Source organism: Propithecus coquereli, unplaced genomic scaffold (genome assembly GCF_000956105.1).
Source record: "Propithecus coquereli isolate 6110/MARCELLA unplaced genomic scaffold, Pcoq_1.0 Scaffold104, whole genome shotgun sequence".
Lineage (NCBI taxonomy): Eukaryota > Metazoa > Chordata > Mammalia > Primates > Indriidae > Propithecus > Propithecus coquereli.
In genome coordinates this window covers 4,415,056-4,431,079 of record NW_012134303.1, presented here as the reverse complement: position 1 = coordinate 4,431,079, position 16,024 = coordinate 4,415,056, and the positions used below count along the sequence as shown (strand labels likewise).

Genomic DNA, 16,024 nt, shown 5'->3' with positions numbered 1-16,024 from the left:
TACAGGTGTGAGCCACCGCGCCCGGCCTGATGTTCCTTTCTTTACATAAGATGCAAATTAAATTCATTTCAAAGAATGAATTATTTTAATATTAATAGGTAAACTAAGAAAAACTGCTAAAAATTTCATTGGGAAACTTTCAACCTTTTGGGAGGTCAATCTTTGGAGTCAAACTTGGTTTGACTGGTTCTGTCACTTATTAGTTATTTATTGTTTATCGGTTATGTATTTTTGCCCCTCCCAAAGTTTATGGCTCAAAAAAATTAATATTATCCCACATAATTTCCATGGATCAGGAATTTGGGAGTGGCTTAGCTAGGTGGTTCTGTCTTAAGGTCCATTATGAGGTTGTATTCAAGATATTGGCTGTGGCTGCAGACATCTGAAGTTTTGACTGAGGCTAGACAGTCTGCATCCAAGGTAGCTCACTCACATGACTGCTGGCAGGAGGCCTCAGCTCTCTACCACATGGACTTCTCCATAGAGTTTCTTGAGCATCCTTATAACACAACAGCTGTCTTCTCCCCAGAGTGAATAATCCAAAAGATCAAAGCAGAAGCCTTTTAAAAACATAGCCTCATAAATCACACTGTTTCATTTTAAAAAATATCTTGTTGGTTACACAGGTCAGCCCTACTGAACATGGGAGGGAACTATACAAAAGGAAGCATATCAGGAGATCAGAATCATTGGGGACCATGTTGGAAGCTGACTACCACAGTACCCATCACTAACTTTAGTTCAGCCTTTTGCCCTTGTAAATAAAAAGTAACAGGAAAAACTCCACTAATTTAAGGTTTGTAAGATCCCTCCTTCCCATATTCAGCTTGTCTTCAGGCAATTAGTCAAAAACTACTCAGTCTGTCTCTGGGAATTTACTTTGAAGCTTTCCTGGAGAGAGGTAAAGGTAGGTCAAAGTGCTTACAAATTGTTTTCATGGGCCTTCATTTATTCCCTATATGTGTTGTAACAGAGCTGGCATACTATACCAAAGCCTTTGTAGGAAGTCATTTTTGAGGGATTATCACTGTGAGTTTTAAATTTCTTCTTTCCTGTCTTGTTCTTAGGAGAGATTTATATGACAAGATGGTTCCTAAAACATCGTATTCCTATAATTTGTAAGCAGTTACCATAGGCTTCCCAGCTCCTCAGATTAGTGTCTTTGGTCATATTGCAAGATGATTGAAAATGGACACGAGAAGTTCAAATAGCAAGTGTTCCATGGAGGGCATCCATTCTAGGTTTCCTCTTGAACCGTCACTTTATCACCACCAGAAGTGATGAATAAATGAAAAACAAATCTTATATGTAACTTGGCTGGTCTGCACTATCTTTGCTTCTTAAGAAGGGTTTGGGTTGATACTTAGGAAGATATTCTAAAATAATTTATGGGTTCTAGATATTGTACAAATATTTCTATTTGACAGAAATATAGCAACCACCTCCAATAAATTTGATTCTTAGGAAAGAGGTTAAAACTATTTGAGTTTCTGATTGAAAGGCAACAACATTAGGAAATTTTGATTAACAGAAAAAATTTGGGTAGGTTTTATTCTGAATTGCTTCAGTGATTTAATTTTCCATTGTTTAACTATGGAAACATGTGTGAGATATTTTCCCACTGCAGCCATACTAAGTATTTCATAAAAACTCTCATGAACAATGATAATCTATATAAAAATGAAAAAAAAAGGTTAAAGGTAATGGATCCCTACTTTGAAACTATATAAATATTTACCTCTGAAGAATAAAAATATAGAGGTATGTATTCTCCAAAACTAGGGCACAAAACTAATAGATCATCTTTTAAAATTAATGGATAAATTTCCTATAATGTTACCATTTTGCAATGGTCCAATACTGTCTTTTTTTTTTTTAAATAGTTCTTAGACTCAAGACTCCTCTCCTGTCACAAGAGTAAAGAGTAAGCTCCGCTCATTCTGGAGTAAGAGCATTCCTCCATACCTCCAATGGCACCCACCCTCAGCCCCTGAACACTCACAGCCTCACCACCATTATCTGTCTTGAGACCACCAGAACTAAATTCATTATACTTTTATCTCTATTTGTCAATAACCACAAGAAGCCTCAGACTACCAAATCATTTCTTATCACATAATAATTACCATATGGATCTTCATATCTTCTATTCTGTCTGCATTTCCCATCCCTCATCCAATCCTGAACCTTTTCCATTAGGTCCTCTGGAACACACAGTACATCATCTCTTATCTATTAAGCTTCTTTGAATATTCTCTTTAATTTCTTAACAGTCTAACTGAAATTTGGATCCCTCCCCCATGACACTGCTTTCCTTGTAGTCCTCTCAGTTGGTGCCTGTTATTTTCTCCTGTCTCCCTCATATCAATGGCTCTGCTCCTTCCTTCCAGTTTTAAAACAAAATCTCACATCCTCCATTATGCTAAGTGAAAAAAGCCGGACACAGAAAGAAAAATATTGCATGATCTCTCTTATATGTGGAATATTTAAAATAAAAGGTGAATACATAGAAACAGAGAGTAGAATGGTGGTTACTAGAGGTAGGGTGGAGGATGGGGAGATGCATATCAGAGAGTACAAAGTTTGGGTTAGTTAGGATGAATAAATCTCTAGATATGAAGCACAGCATGAGGACCATAGTTAATAATATTGTACTGTATACTGGAAATTTTCTAAGAAAGTAGATTTTAGGTGTTTTTACCCATCCCCCCACAAAAAGTAACTACCTGAAACGACGAGTATATTAACTGGCTTGACTGTAACAAACATTTCACTATGTATATTCATATAAAAACATCATGTTGTATATATCTTAAATATACACAATAAAAAATCTCATTATCTCCCACTATATCACCCATTACCCTTCTTGTTGGAATCATCTACCAATTCCTAGGACACTCCCCCGGATTTCTTTAAGAGTAGTTTCTTGTTGTCTATTGATATTTCTAACATTACCTCCTGTCTTAAATCTTGGTGATTTAAATATTCACTTAGATAACCTTTCCAACATCCAAACCTCACTTCCACAAGTCTTTGCTCAAATATTGCCTTCTCAGTGAGGCCATCCCTGATCACACTATTTAAAATTGTAGCCACCACCAATGCTAGTACTCCCTATCACTCCCCCTTCTCCTTTTCTCTTTACCTTATAATGTACAATACGATTTATGTATTTATATTATTTCTCTCCCCCTTGAGAAGGTATGCTCTGTCAGGGCAGTGATATTTGTGATTTGTTAACTAGGGTATCCTCAATGCTTAGAACAGTACCTGGCACATAATAGGCACTTGACAAATATTCATTGAGTAAATGAATGAATGAATGTAAGGATGGTTCCATATTACAAAATTTATTAATATAATTTGCCAATAGATCAAAAGTAAAAAAAATCATATGATCTCCACAAATGATAAAAAGGCATTTGATCAAATTTATCATCCATTCTTGCTTAGCACTCTTAAAATCAGAATAGATGAACAGTGCCTCAACACACAACCCAAAGGTTAGTATTTGACTGAATGAGGAAACATGGAACCATTCTGATTAAAATGAGAAATAAGAAATAATGTCAAGTATTCACTACTATTACATAATATAGTTCTGGAGGTACTAACTGATGCAATTAAATATGAAATAGGAGGTAAAATTATTGGAAAGGAGGAGATAAAATTATCATTATCTGAAGGAAGAACATTCTAGGTGGAAAGAATAGCAAGGAATTGGGAAATAACCTGCATATTGAAGGATCAGAAAAAGAAGGCCAAGGTGAGTAGAACATAACAAACAAGAAAGAAAATGTGGCACTGAATAAAACTGTAAAGGTAGGTAAGAGTTAGATCATACAGGGCCTCATAGGTCAAGATCAGGAGTTCGGATTTTGTTCTAAGTGCAGTAGGAAGCCATTGAGGGTTCTAAGCAAAGAAATGACATGATCTGATTTACGTTTGAAGAAGATCTCTTATACTCTGTGTGGAAAGGCTATAGGGAAGCAAGAGTTGAAGCAGGGAGATGAGTCAGAAGAGAATCATAATGGTCCAGGTAGAGATGCTAGTGGTTTGTAACATGATAGCAGTTGTGGTAGTAATGAAAATTAGATGAAGTTAGAATATATTTTGAAGATAGAGCCAGTAAGACTTGCTAAAAGATTGAATATGAGGTATAAAGGAAAGAGGAATGATGGGTGATTTAGGATTTTAGCTCGAGCAAAACCGGGTGAATGTTGTTGCCTTGAGGAAGATGAATGAGAAAGAGTTTGGGGGAAAGCAATTAAGAGTTCTGTTTTGGACATGTTAGGTTTGAGTTGCCTATTAAACAAATGGGAGCTGCCATGTAAGTAGCTAGTTATATCAATCTAGGGCTTATGGGAGAGGTCAGGACTAGAGAGATAAATGGTATTGAAAGCTATGGGACTACATGCAAAGAGAATAGAGGAAAAAAGACACAGGTCAAAGCTCCAGAGAACTTAAGGCAGCAGAGGAAGCACCAGTGATTTGGGAGAAAAGGAGAGGAGGAATGTCCAGTGATTTTGGAAGAAAACCAGGAGAAGGGGGCATTAAAGTAAAGAGACAACAATGTTTCAAGAAGAAGGGAGTAGTCAACAGGGTGGAATGCTGCTGAGTAGTCACCCTCATATCTTCAATCTTTCTTTTTCTAGTAAGTGTTTCTAAACTGGAGGGATGCAACAGTAACATTTGGTATAGGACAATTCTTCATTCTTGAGGACTGTCCCTCTTATTGCATCCCTGGCCTTGAATACTAAATGACAATAACATCCTATACTCATTGTAACAACCAAAAATGCCTCCACCTTTTTCCGAAAGTCCCTTAGGGACCTATACCATGACTACGTTTTTACTATTTATTAGTTCTGGTGACACACAGTAGGAACAAATAAATATTACATGAATGAACAAATGGATTGTTGTCATCAGCTGAAAAACATACTTAAGTCTCTCCCATCCTCAAAACTTCCCCTAAATCCTGCCTCCATCTCGACAATCATCTGTCTCCTTGCTCTTCTACTCATCTCTGCTAAACTTCCTCAAAGAACAATCTGTATTTGCTGCCTTCTCTTCCTCACGTCCTATTCACTTCTCAGCTTTCTTCAGTCCAGCGTTTGCTGTGCCACTGAGGCTGCTCTCTTCCAAAGATCACCAAAAGCTTCTTAACTGACAATCTAAAAGTTCCTTCTTCATTCTAATCCTGCTTTACTTCCCTACCTCAGTAGATACTATTATGGTTTCCCTCCCATCTCTGAATACCCTTCCCAGTTTCCTCTTTCTTTATTCACTCCTCAAGTAGTAGTATTTTCCAAGGTCAATCTGCAAATCTGCTCACATGGAGTCAGAAGTTTTTGCCAGCTCCAACTCAAGGACTCTGGACCATGCGATTTACATGTTTTAAGGAAACTCCTCAAAATGACATCATCGAAATATGAAATTACTGATTTATTACCAAGTAATGTGTATAAGACATCCTTCATCCTTATTCCCTCCCTGACCTTAAGCCCATCTCAAACTCTCTTTCCAAATTAAGTCTCTCCCCACCATCTCACTATCTCTATCTCATTATGGGGTACTTTTATTGTTAACTACTAATTTCGGTATTGTTTAAAATTTTAAATGGATATTATTTTCATAATCAGAAATATATTAAGTCTATACAATTAGATTAACTTTTAGGGAAGTATTCATTCTCCCTCCCACCACCACCATTATGAAGGATTGTTATGATATTAACTATAAAGGTATGTATATTATTGAGAGAATTATTAGAAATTTAGTTGAAGGTTTACTGTGCTGCCTGGAACTGATAATAAAGAATCATATTACAGCTCAAATATCCTTTTCCCTGCCACATGGTCTGATATATAACCAATCAAACAAGGTCAGTATAATCAGGAAGCCTACCAAAAATTCCCCAAATTACAAAAACAGGTGTCCATCCTCTAGAATTTTAAGTGGAAAAGAAAATCCATTTCATTATCAAGCAACCAGATGTATTTATTCATTAGAAGTAAATGAATATAACTGTTTTAACCTTAAGAGAGAAATCAGGATTTGAAAAGGAGACCATTCCAGAAACAAGTGAATTCTTAGAGGATGAGCAGACACTTTCTTCAGAATGATTGATAGCCCTTTCTGAGATAAAAACGTGTGATAAAAATGTGGCTCCTGGTTGTGTCAGCCAGATGGTGACTGACTTCTTATCCCATCCCTGACTCTTACCCCATTCTCAGTGAGATTTAGGGATGGGGGAAGGTTCATATCCCAGGGAGGAGATGACAATGAAAACCAGGATTAGTGACTTGTTTTTTAGGTCACATCGGAATGTCCCCTTATCAATATAAATCCATCAAAGTAGGACACCAAAATATTATGTATCCGTTCTTGCTCAAACAGCATCAAGCTATCTGCCAGCTGTTTTTCCCCTCTCCTAGAACAAACAGTGGGCAATTTGGCAGAATACCAATAACCCTGGCTGGCCCCACTCATTTTTGGATTTTAGAGATAATCTGCTGTTCAACACTCATGGGTGAAAATGGGAATCCACTGACCTATTTCCCCAATGTACCCATTTCATTTCAGGCCACAAATAGTCCTATGGAGAAACCAGGCTATCTTACTAGGTATCTTGTGATACCTACAGTTTCTTTTCCCACACTCTCCAACTGGATCCCAAGAGGTCCGGTACCTGACAGATTTTTTACTTCACCCATTATCTTTGTTGGTATCTCTAAAGCCACAATCCCAACCTCACTTCACTGATCCAGTTCCTCTTCATTTTCAATACTTGGCCTAAAACTGGAGTAAGAATTTACAATGCCGCTGTTTGAACTCTGTCCCTGATTGTTGACCCCATCCCAATGGCCACCTATTCTGTCCCCAGTTAGCCCCATTCTGCAAGTTTCATAGCATCCCTCTCAACCTTCTTCTGCGAACACACACGCACACACACAGATACACAATACTTGAAATCAGTTCCTCTTTATTCCAAGCCTGATGCAAAACCAGCGATCTGTGGTGGTATATTCTAACTCCTGCAGAGAGCAAACACCATCAACTCTGAAAATCAACATCTCTAGTCCCTTTCGTCCTCTTGAGTGCCATATAGATTTGTATTTCTAACAGCCTACTGGACACTTCCAGCAAGATTTCCTACTGGCACTTCAAACTCAATATAACCAAAACTTAATATCTTTTTCCTAGAACTTTGTGTTCTTTCTGTTGCATTTCATATCCCACCCCTGCAGCATGCAAACAAAACCATCCTTTGATTACTTACTCTCATTCCAAGAGTAATAGAGGGTAATTGTAAAAAACTATTGAAGATTCAGATGAGAAAAAAGAAACAAAAATCATCCTTAAGTTTACCATTCATTCCCATAACCACATTACATTCCCATAGCTTTATTAATGCTATCACCATTTGCCTAGTCACCCAAACTAGAAATCTGACTTCTGTTTCTCCCTTACATACCACATTTGACCATTTTCCAAGTCCTATCAATATTACCTCCAAAATGTCTACTGAAGCCATTCTTTTCTCTCTATCCCCACTGCCATAGTCCAGGCTCTTCTCTTATCTAGACAAGTATAATTGCCTACCTGGTTTTCCTGCTACCAGTCTCCCAAACTCACACTTATCTCCTATCATAATCACCACCAAATTAAGTCTTCACAATACCACTAGAGTTGTTCTGTAATACACATCCAATCATTTCATTCATCTGCTTTAAAACATTTACTAACTCTAATGCCCACAAAATAAAGTCCAACTTTCATGGTGTCTTAGTCTGCTTTAGCTTCCATAGCAAAATACCTTAGACTGGACACCTTAATTAACACAATTTTTTTTTCTCACAGTTCTGGAGGCTAGAAGTCTAAGACCAGGGTGTCAGCATGGTTGAGTTTTGGTGAGGGCCTTTTACTTGATTTGCAGATTGTTATATTCTTGCTATGTCCTCATGTGGTGGAGAGAGAATGAGCAAACTTTCTGGTGTTTTTTCTTATAAGGTCACTAATCAAATCATGAAGGCCCCACCTTCATAACCTAATCTAAACCTAATTACTTCCCAAAGGCCCAATCTCGAAACACCATCACATTGGGAGTTAGGGTTTCAGCATATGAATTTTGGGGGAACATATTCAGTGCACGGTGGTATATGTGACATTCAAGGGCATTTGCAAGCAGCTCTAAGCCACTTATTTTGTTTTTTCTTCTATATTACTTCATGCCAGTGCATTCTGGGGCTTCAAGAACATCACAAATAGTTCTCAAAATTTACCATCTACTTTCATAGCACTCTGCCATTGCTCATGTGGTTCATTCTGCTTGGATAGCTTTTCACCCTTTGCTGCCTGACGAACTATTATTTGTCCTTCAATTGTCCAGGTCAAATGCCACCTCTATTGTGAAGTCAGCTTGGATTTCCTCTTCTTTGCACTCATATCACTTTGCGTATACTTTTATCAAATTCAAATAGCCTGGGTTCAAATCTGCCAGATTCTAAATGTGTGACCTTAAGCAAGTTACTTATTTATACTTCAGTAACCTCATTTGTAAAATGGGGGTCATTATAGCACCTATTTCATACGGTTGGTGTGGGGATTAATGAGTGACTGTGTAAAGTTCTTAGAGAAATGCTTGGCACATAATAAGCATTGGATAAATTGTTTGCTATTAGTATTACTATTATGCCATGTTAAGTGAAAACAATAAGGACAAAAATGTTTATTCATAGTTTAAATGTAGAGAAATGTTTTCCCTATGACCCTCTGGTGACCTTGCACTATTCACATAGTCCATGTAGGCAAAATTGAATTACAGTAAGAGTCGGGTCTTGGTGGAACATCCTGTGATCCTCCTGGAACATGGGAAGATAAGCAGTCTTGCGAGCTGCCTCAAGGCTGTTTCTTATCTGCTTCTCTACCTTGTGGGAGGCTGCCATGAGGCAGTTTCTCATCCTACTCCCTGATTCCAGTAAGACATAGGACTTTCCACCTCCCTCCCCTGGGGTACAGATGTAAACTATAAAAGCAGCTAGCTGCAGTCTAGAGTTGGTTCTTCAGCAACAGAGTGCCCTGTTGCTTGTGTTGCCTGTCATTTGGCCCCTTTGGTTCAATGTCTTCCTGTGGGCAAACGGATACAGGGAGCTGACACATACTGATCTTGCTAATACTGTCTGTGTAAGTAATAAACTCTATCTTTTTGGGGTCATTGTTTCCTTATTGGATGAATCTATTAAAGTCTGGCAAGCCCACCTAGTAGCTGCCACTGCACTACTGCTTATGGACTGCTTGATGTCTCGACAGTAAGCTCCTTGAGAAAAGAAGAATATTGTTTATTTTGTTCAACACTGTATATCCAGTATCTGGCCCATAGTATCTGGTACATAGTAAGTGCTCAATAAGTATTTGTTGAATTTTTAAAAATTATAGCAAACAATGAAACATATGTATTCAAAGATATATAGTCAAGGATGTATATCAAACCCATTACAGTGGGAGATTTGTGGGGAGGGATGGAGACTATAGCTAGAAGATGAAGGGGACAATAAAAAACAAAATAAAATAAAATAAAACAAGGTAGGGGCCTTCTACTCATTAGGTTTAAAGAAAAGTGTATGTGTCACCTAGGAAGAAAAAGCCCTCTAGCTCTCCTATTATTTTTACATTAATTTCTGTGAGTATTTGATACCTTATAAGCCTGACATTAGTTTCTCAACTGTAATATAAGGAGAGACTAGACCAGCATCTTCCAAACTGTTTACCAAGGAACCCCAGTCATTCTCCTAAGAGCTGCCTCATGAGTGGTAGTACCTTTATAATTAAGGCAGTGGTACTTTTATGTGTCTTATACGTTGGGATTTCTCACAGAAATTTGTTTGAAGAAAAACCTTAACAGCTAAAATCAAAACAAAACAAACCTGTAAACCACTGGCTTAGGGAAAGTTGGTAGCTACAAACTTGGGAGTAAAGCAGCAGAGGATAACAATAGGGCAGGCAGAATTAGAATAATGGGGCTCTTTGGCTTTGGGGTTAGAAGGAAGGTTTGCTGAAGACATATATATTCCTAATTCAGTATTTTGTTTAGAACCATCACTTTGATTTGGGATTCATAAATCTTGCTTTCTTTTCTGGAGTCTAGGGAGAATAAAGGAAAGGATGGTCCTTGTAATTTTTTTTTTTTTTTTGAGACAGAGTCTCACTGTGTTGCCCCGGCTAAAGTGCGGTGGCATCATCCTAGCTCACAGCAACCTCAAACTCCTGGGCTCAAGCGATCCTCCTGCCTCAGCCTCCCGAGTAGCTGGGACTACAGGCATGCGCCACCATGCCCGGCTAATTTTTTCTATATATTTTTAGTTGTCCAATTAATTTCTTTCTAATTTTAGTAGAGACGGGGTCTCGCTCTTGCCCAGGCTGGTTTCGAACTCCTGAGCTCAAACAATCCGCCCGCCTCGGCCTCCCAGAGAGCTAGGATTACAGACGTGAGCCACCGCGCCCGGCCGGTCCTTGTAAATTTTTAAACCCGAAACCACTCCTTGTGCTTAAACAGATTATACTCCTATTACCTTACTCAGCTTAAGCAAGGTCTATTTTCTTAAAGTCTCTGGATTATATTGTTATATATAGACCAGGTCCAGGACCCAAATAACATATTTAGCCAATTCTAAGGTGCAGTTCTTCCCACATTATAATGTTTCCGATATTAAGATGCCTCATACAATCAATGCATACATTTAATGTGATAGTGTACCTATTTTTCCTCTTAAGTGTGGTTATTAAGTAAATGGCATGTTTATAATTTGATATTGTCTTAGATTAAATTAAACATCATATTATTAACAGGAATGATAAGCATATAAATTTGAGCAAAAATACTTGATATAGGTTCAACAGCCTCTTTACTCTGAATCTTACTAGGGAGGTTAAGCAATGATGGTGGATGTCATCATTAATATGCCTAGAGGGTAAAAATCAAGCTACAAATTGGAGCTTTTTTATATTTTTTGAGAGTCATCTTACCAATACACCATTGCCAATATTTATTCTTTATTCTGGTTATACTCACTGCTTACTCAAATATGCCATGCTATTTCATGCCTGGATACCTTTCCTTGTGCTCTTCCCTCTGCTTGGAATGCCCTTCTTGGAATGTTGTCCACTGTAGAAATCCTATCCACCCAAACAGAGTTGATCCTTTCCTGCTTTATGTCACTATGTACCTGATATATGACTCCAAATTTGTACTTACCATACTGAACTGCAATGATTTGTTAGGTATCCATCTCCTTTACCGTAAATTCCTTGAGAACAATTGGCTGTTTATTATTTATTTTTGTATCTCTAGTACTTAAGACAGTGCTTGCTATGTAGTCATTCATTGGGTATTTAAAGACTGAATAAATGAAGAAATAAAGAGTAATAATGGAAAGAAAGAGAAAGGGAACAGTATATGAGTGGTAAAGTGCCATAGCACCAACAGATGCTTTATTTGCTACTTCCATTCAGTGGTATCCATGCCTTATCCAAACCTTCTGAACTCCTAGAGGACTTACAATTGTCTATACTGAGTTTAATTCTTAAAAATAAAATGAGTTTGTTTATGTTAGTTTGTCTCCTCAGTTGATTATAAATTCATTAGAGGGAAGTATCAAGTCATCTTCTGTATATACTTATCACATTTTAGATAAATCATGTATTCCTATTACGAGGTGCGATTTAGTTTCCAAGATTCTTCATTCTGAATATCTTTATTATTAAAACTAGTAGTAATTTGCATGAGAGAAATGGAAAGGCTAGCAACAGTTTTTATTTATTTAGGGCATAGAATTTCTCCAGAATTTAGAGCGATTCCTAACACTAGCCACCAAAAACACAATTTTACAGTAATTTAAGAGAGAGGAATTTGAATGTTACTGGTAAAACCCTGGGAGCTAATTACTTCAAGATTACTTGAAACCTTAACTCATTAGAGTTTGAAAAATCTCCCGAGGTACTTAACGTCACTATTCCCATTATGCTACTTGATTCAAATGAATGTCTTAGATTTTGCTAATAAGAGAAAACCTGACGTTTACGCAAAAGAGAAATTCCATTTATCATTTGCTTAAGGAAAAAATATTAAGCATCTCCCATGGGTAGCTCAGTATTCTATAATGTATTATAAGAGAAGAGGGAAAAAGATAGAAACATAGCCCCTGATCTCAAAAAATAAAATTTTAACGTAGGAATCACTTGTATATGTTGCCAAAATGAGCAAAATCACACACTCCTAGATTAGGCCTAGATTTTTCAGCAAGATTATTATGAGCATCAAATAAGCAAAAGTAAGGTGGTATCATTGATACTGTTGATATTACCATTGCTATTATATACAAACAATGAGTTGGCAAAGGATGCTTTCCAGCATGCTATAGTGTCATTCGGATAAGGGAGCCAAGTAACATTTTAGATGTCTTCTTAGCATTTTTAATCAGAAGTTCCAAAAATTAAGAAAATCCCTTTTTAAATCCCCCAATACAAGCTGAGTCATTGCAAGAAATACAGATATAAAAAAGGTAAAGACAGATTCAGGGAAGGAAATATTTCATTCTGATTGCTTGTCAACTCATCAGAAGTTAATATCCAATCAGATGGCATGCATGAGACAGAACTAGAATGAAAGAAAATTTAGTCCAATCACATTGAGCCGTTTTAATAGGACTAGAAATCGTGTATTGTGTCATATGATTCTATTATGTTTATTTGTGAGTCTTATTCAAAATATGGAAACTTAGTATATTTTGTACATGTTACCTATTTAATTTTATTTTTTCAGGTGGGGGTTTTGCTGTGTTGCCCAGGCTGGTCTTGAACTCCTGGGCTCAAGCAATCCTCTCACCTCAGCCTCCCAAGTAGCTGGGATTATAGGTGCATGCCACCATGCCTGGTTTCATGCTATTAATTTTAAATTGTCCATCACACTATTCCCCTAGTATCTGAAACACATCAACACTATTTTTAAAGAGTTTACAGCCTTGTCTACAATATTATATATATATATGTATATATATATGTATACATACATACAACAGTCAGTCAATTTAGCTACAACAATCATATAGAAAATGGGGAAGGGGAGGAGAGGCTTACCACTAGATCCTGACAACATGCTGTTGAAGGGTCCTTTCTTGTCAATGTCAGGAATATATCCTCAGTTCCCACCTGCTGTTGGAATACAATCTCATATCTGAAAAAATGTCAATGATAATAGAGACTTAAAAGGAAGAGCAATTTCCTGTCACAGAGTGGAAAACTAGAAACTTATGAGGATATGCTATTTATAAAAAAATAAAAGGACTAAATAAAATGCTTGCAGTTTTTCAGGCATGTAGTAGAATATAAAGGAAAAGAAGTCTAGCAATGCAGTAAAAATACCAAACACTGAAAAGCAGGATTGTTATTACTTTCTAAAATAAAGCTTAATTGTTTGAAAGCTATACAAATAAAATGGATTGAGGGAAATTCTAATAAAATTCTGATACGGTTAAAAGCAGAAGAAAAAAAGGAAGATCTGTTCCTGGAAAACAATGGCTCAGAAAAAATACTGGGGCCGTAACCCAGGGTTTGATGGATAGATAGAAATCCTCTGCTTAGTTTAAACCACAGAGTTAGAAAATCCAGGTTTAGTACTGTTTCTGTCATTAACTGTGGACCTTGGTTAAGTCGCAAACTCACGGGGTCTCAGCTTCTACATTTGTATGATTTGTGGGAGTGGTTGGTTTGAACTAAATTGTCTCTATGGTCTTTTCAACCTCTACAATGTTGTAATAGAAACTAGTAATGCAGTCAGCACAGCTACATTATAGTGTTTAGAATCTAGTACTACAGAAAAGTTGAATGGAAGATTTTTCTGGTATTTCACCTCACACCTGACAAGTCTTTCCTTCTTTCCAAATTTGGGCCCCTAGGGACAGAATGATTTATAGAAGCACCCAGCAATAAGGTACTCTGTCTCTTCATATAGCATAAAACAAACCTTTACAAATTATTTTTTCTGCTTAATTCTACCCTAATGAAGAAATGGGAAATCTCTGCATAGGAAGACTAAAGGACTATATTGAACTTCTGACCATTTGCAAATAAGAATGCCCAAGAGTGAAAAAGGAATTTCTCTGAGTTCGAACAGGACTAACAATAAGTAGCTATTTGATATGGGGCCCTTTTCTCTTAATAGGCTATAATATCTCCCAAGTATTTACAAAGGTGAAGCCAGGTTAAAACAATCAGAGGTGATTGATCCACATGCTCGTGACTCCCAAATGGATTTTCGCAAGCTCCTGCTCTTATCCTGAGCTCCAGACACAATTTTCTAACTGCTTACCATATAGGTTTGCCTTGGATGTCCTAAAGGCACCTCAGAGTCTACATGTACAAAGCCAAACTCACTGCTTGCTTCTCCTCCACCTATAATCCCTATCAAAGTTATTGCATCACCATTTACTCAATCACCTAAGCTAGTATAATAACTTTAGCATCGTCTTTGATGCTTTCCTCTCATCCATTTTGTCTAATCGAATACCAAATCTGCCTGCAAAATTCTCAAAGACCTCATACTTCTCCCCAAGGCCAGTGCCTTAGCTGAGGCCCTTGTTATTATTTTATTTGGCCACTTGTGATTCTTCTTTTGTGAACTGCCTGTTCATGTTCCTTACCTGTTTTCCTCTTTACCCGCTGGAACATTTTGAAATGCATTTTCATAAGGTAGAAAATAAAGATAAAAAACCTTATAAAGCAATTTTTCTCATATCTTGACTGGAGTTATTATTCATTTAAAGCTTTCATGGATGTTCTATCTATAGAACATCAAATATCAGGATGAAAGTGAAAAATTTACTCAAATTTGAAGCTTACTGCATATGGATATTTGACATTCTTTAGACAATATGACAAATGAGTGACTTAATTCTTACCTTTCATATGGATGTGTGGGCACTGTGTAAACATAACCTGAGATTTACTCTCTTCATTCTTAGGATGCAGACAGAAATATTGTTCTAAAATTTCCTTTGATTTTTTTTTGTGAGGTTTATGGTTTTGACATTGTTTATCTGAAAGCTGGATACTACTTTCTAGTTAGATATCTGCACTCTCCCACTGCTTCTATTTTCAGAACTGACGTAGAAGATGGAAGCATAGGGTTTTTTTTTTTTTTAAGTATTGGACAGTTTTGTGGTCAGAATTAGAATTAGAAAAGTTGTCAGATCACTTTCCATAGAAGTCGTTAAGAATTTATAAAGTACATTGTAATTTAGTAAATATTGGCTTTGTCTTTCTAGCTATTCTAAATATTCAATTGAGATTTTATTTCAATATATATCCATATATTTAAAGCTTAGTCTATTTAAATATTAATTGCAACTATGTATATAAACATACTTTAAGTTCCTTAAAAGTATGAGTGGTTTTTAAAATCAGAATGAAAAGCTTTTTATAATAATTCCAAATTTAGTATTTACAATTTGATGATATTGAAAAGGATACAAAGCAAGGCTTGAATCCTGCTTGCAAAATATACTGAATGCTAAGTATAATCTTGAAATATCTAGTAAATAAGTCTGGGTAGTAATTGATAACTGGAGGGAGATCATTGTCTTTTACTGAAATTGTAGAACATTGAATAATTAAAAGCAGGTCTTTGACACATAAACATGGTATTTTTATTTATTTATTTATTTATTTTTATTTCAGCATATTATGGGGGTATAGATGTTTAGGTTACGTATGTTGCCCTTGCCCCCCCTCCCCCCACAAATCCGAACTTCAAGCGTGTCCAGCCCTCGGATGATGCGCATTGCACTCTTTGTGTATGCATATATCCGTCCCCTCCTCCACCCCCCCGCCGCCCGACATCCAATAGATGTTATTCTTATATGTACACTTATGCGTTGATCAGCTAATACCAATTTGATGGTGAGTACATGTGGTGCTTGTTTTTCCATTCTTGGGATACTTCACTTAGTAGAATGCATTCCAG

The 16,024-nt window shown here is 36.8% G+C and overlaps 1 protein-coding gene across 1 annotated transcript in view; it reads right to left on the bottom strand.

Moving 5' to 3' along the window:
* The window catches only part of PIH1D3 (PIH1 domain containing 3), a 40,090-nt gene that overhangs the window by 7,755 nt on the left and 16,311 nt on the right, over positions 1-16,024 (bottom strand). Inside the window, exon 5 of the mRNA XM_012645078.1 lies at positions 13,141-13,237. Coding sequence (XP_012500532.1) covers positions 13,141-13,237 — 97 coding nt within the window. The remainder of the gene's footprint in view (positions 1-13,140; positions 13,238-16,024) is intronic.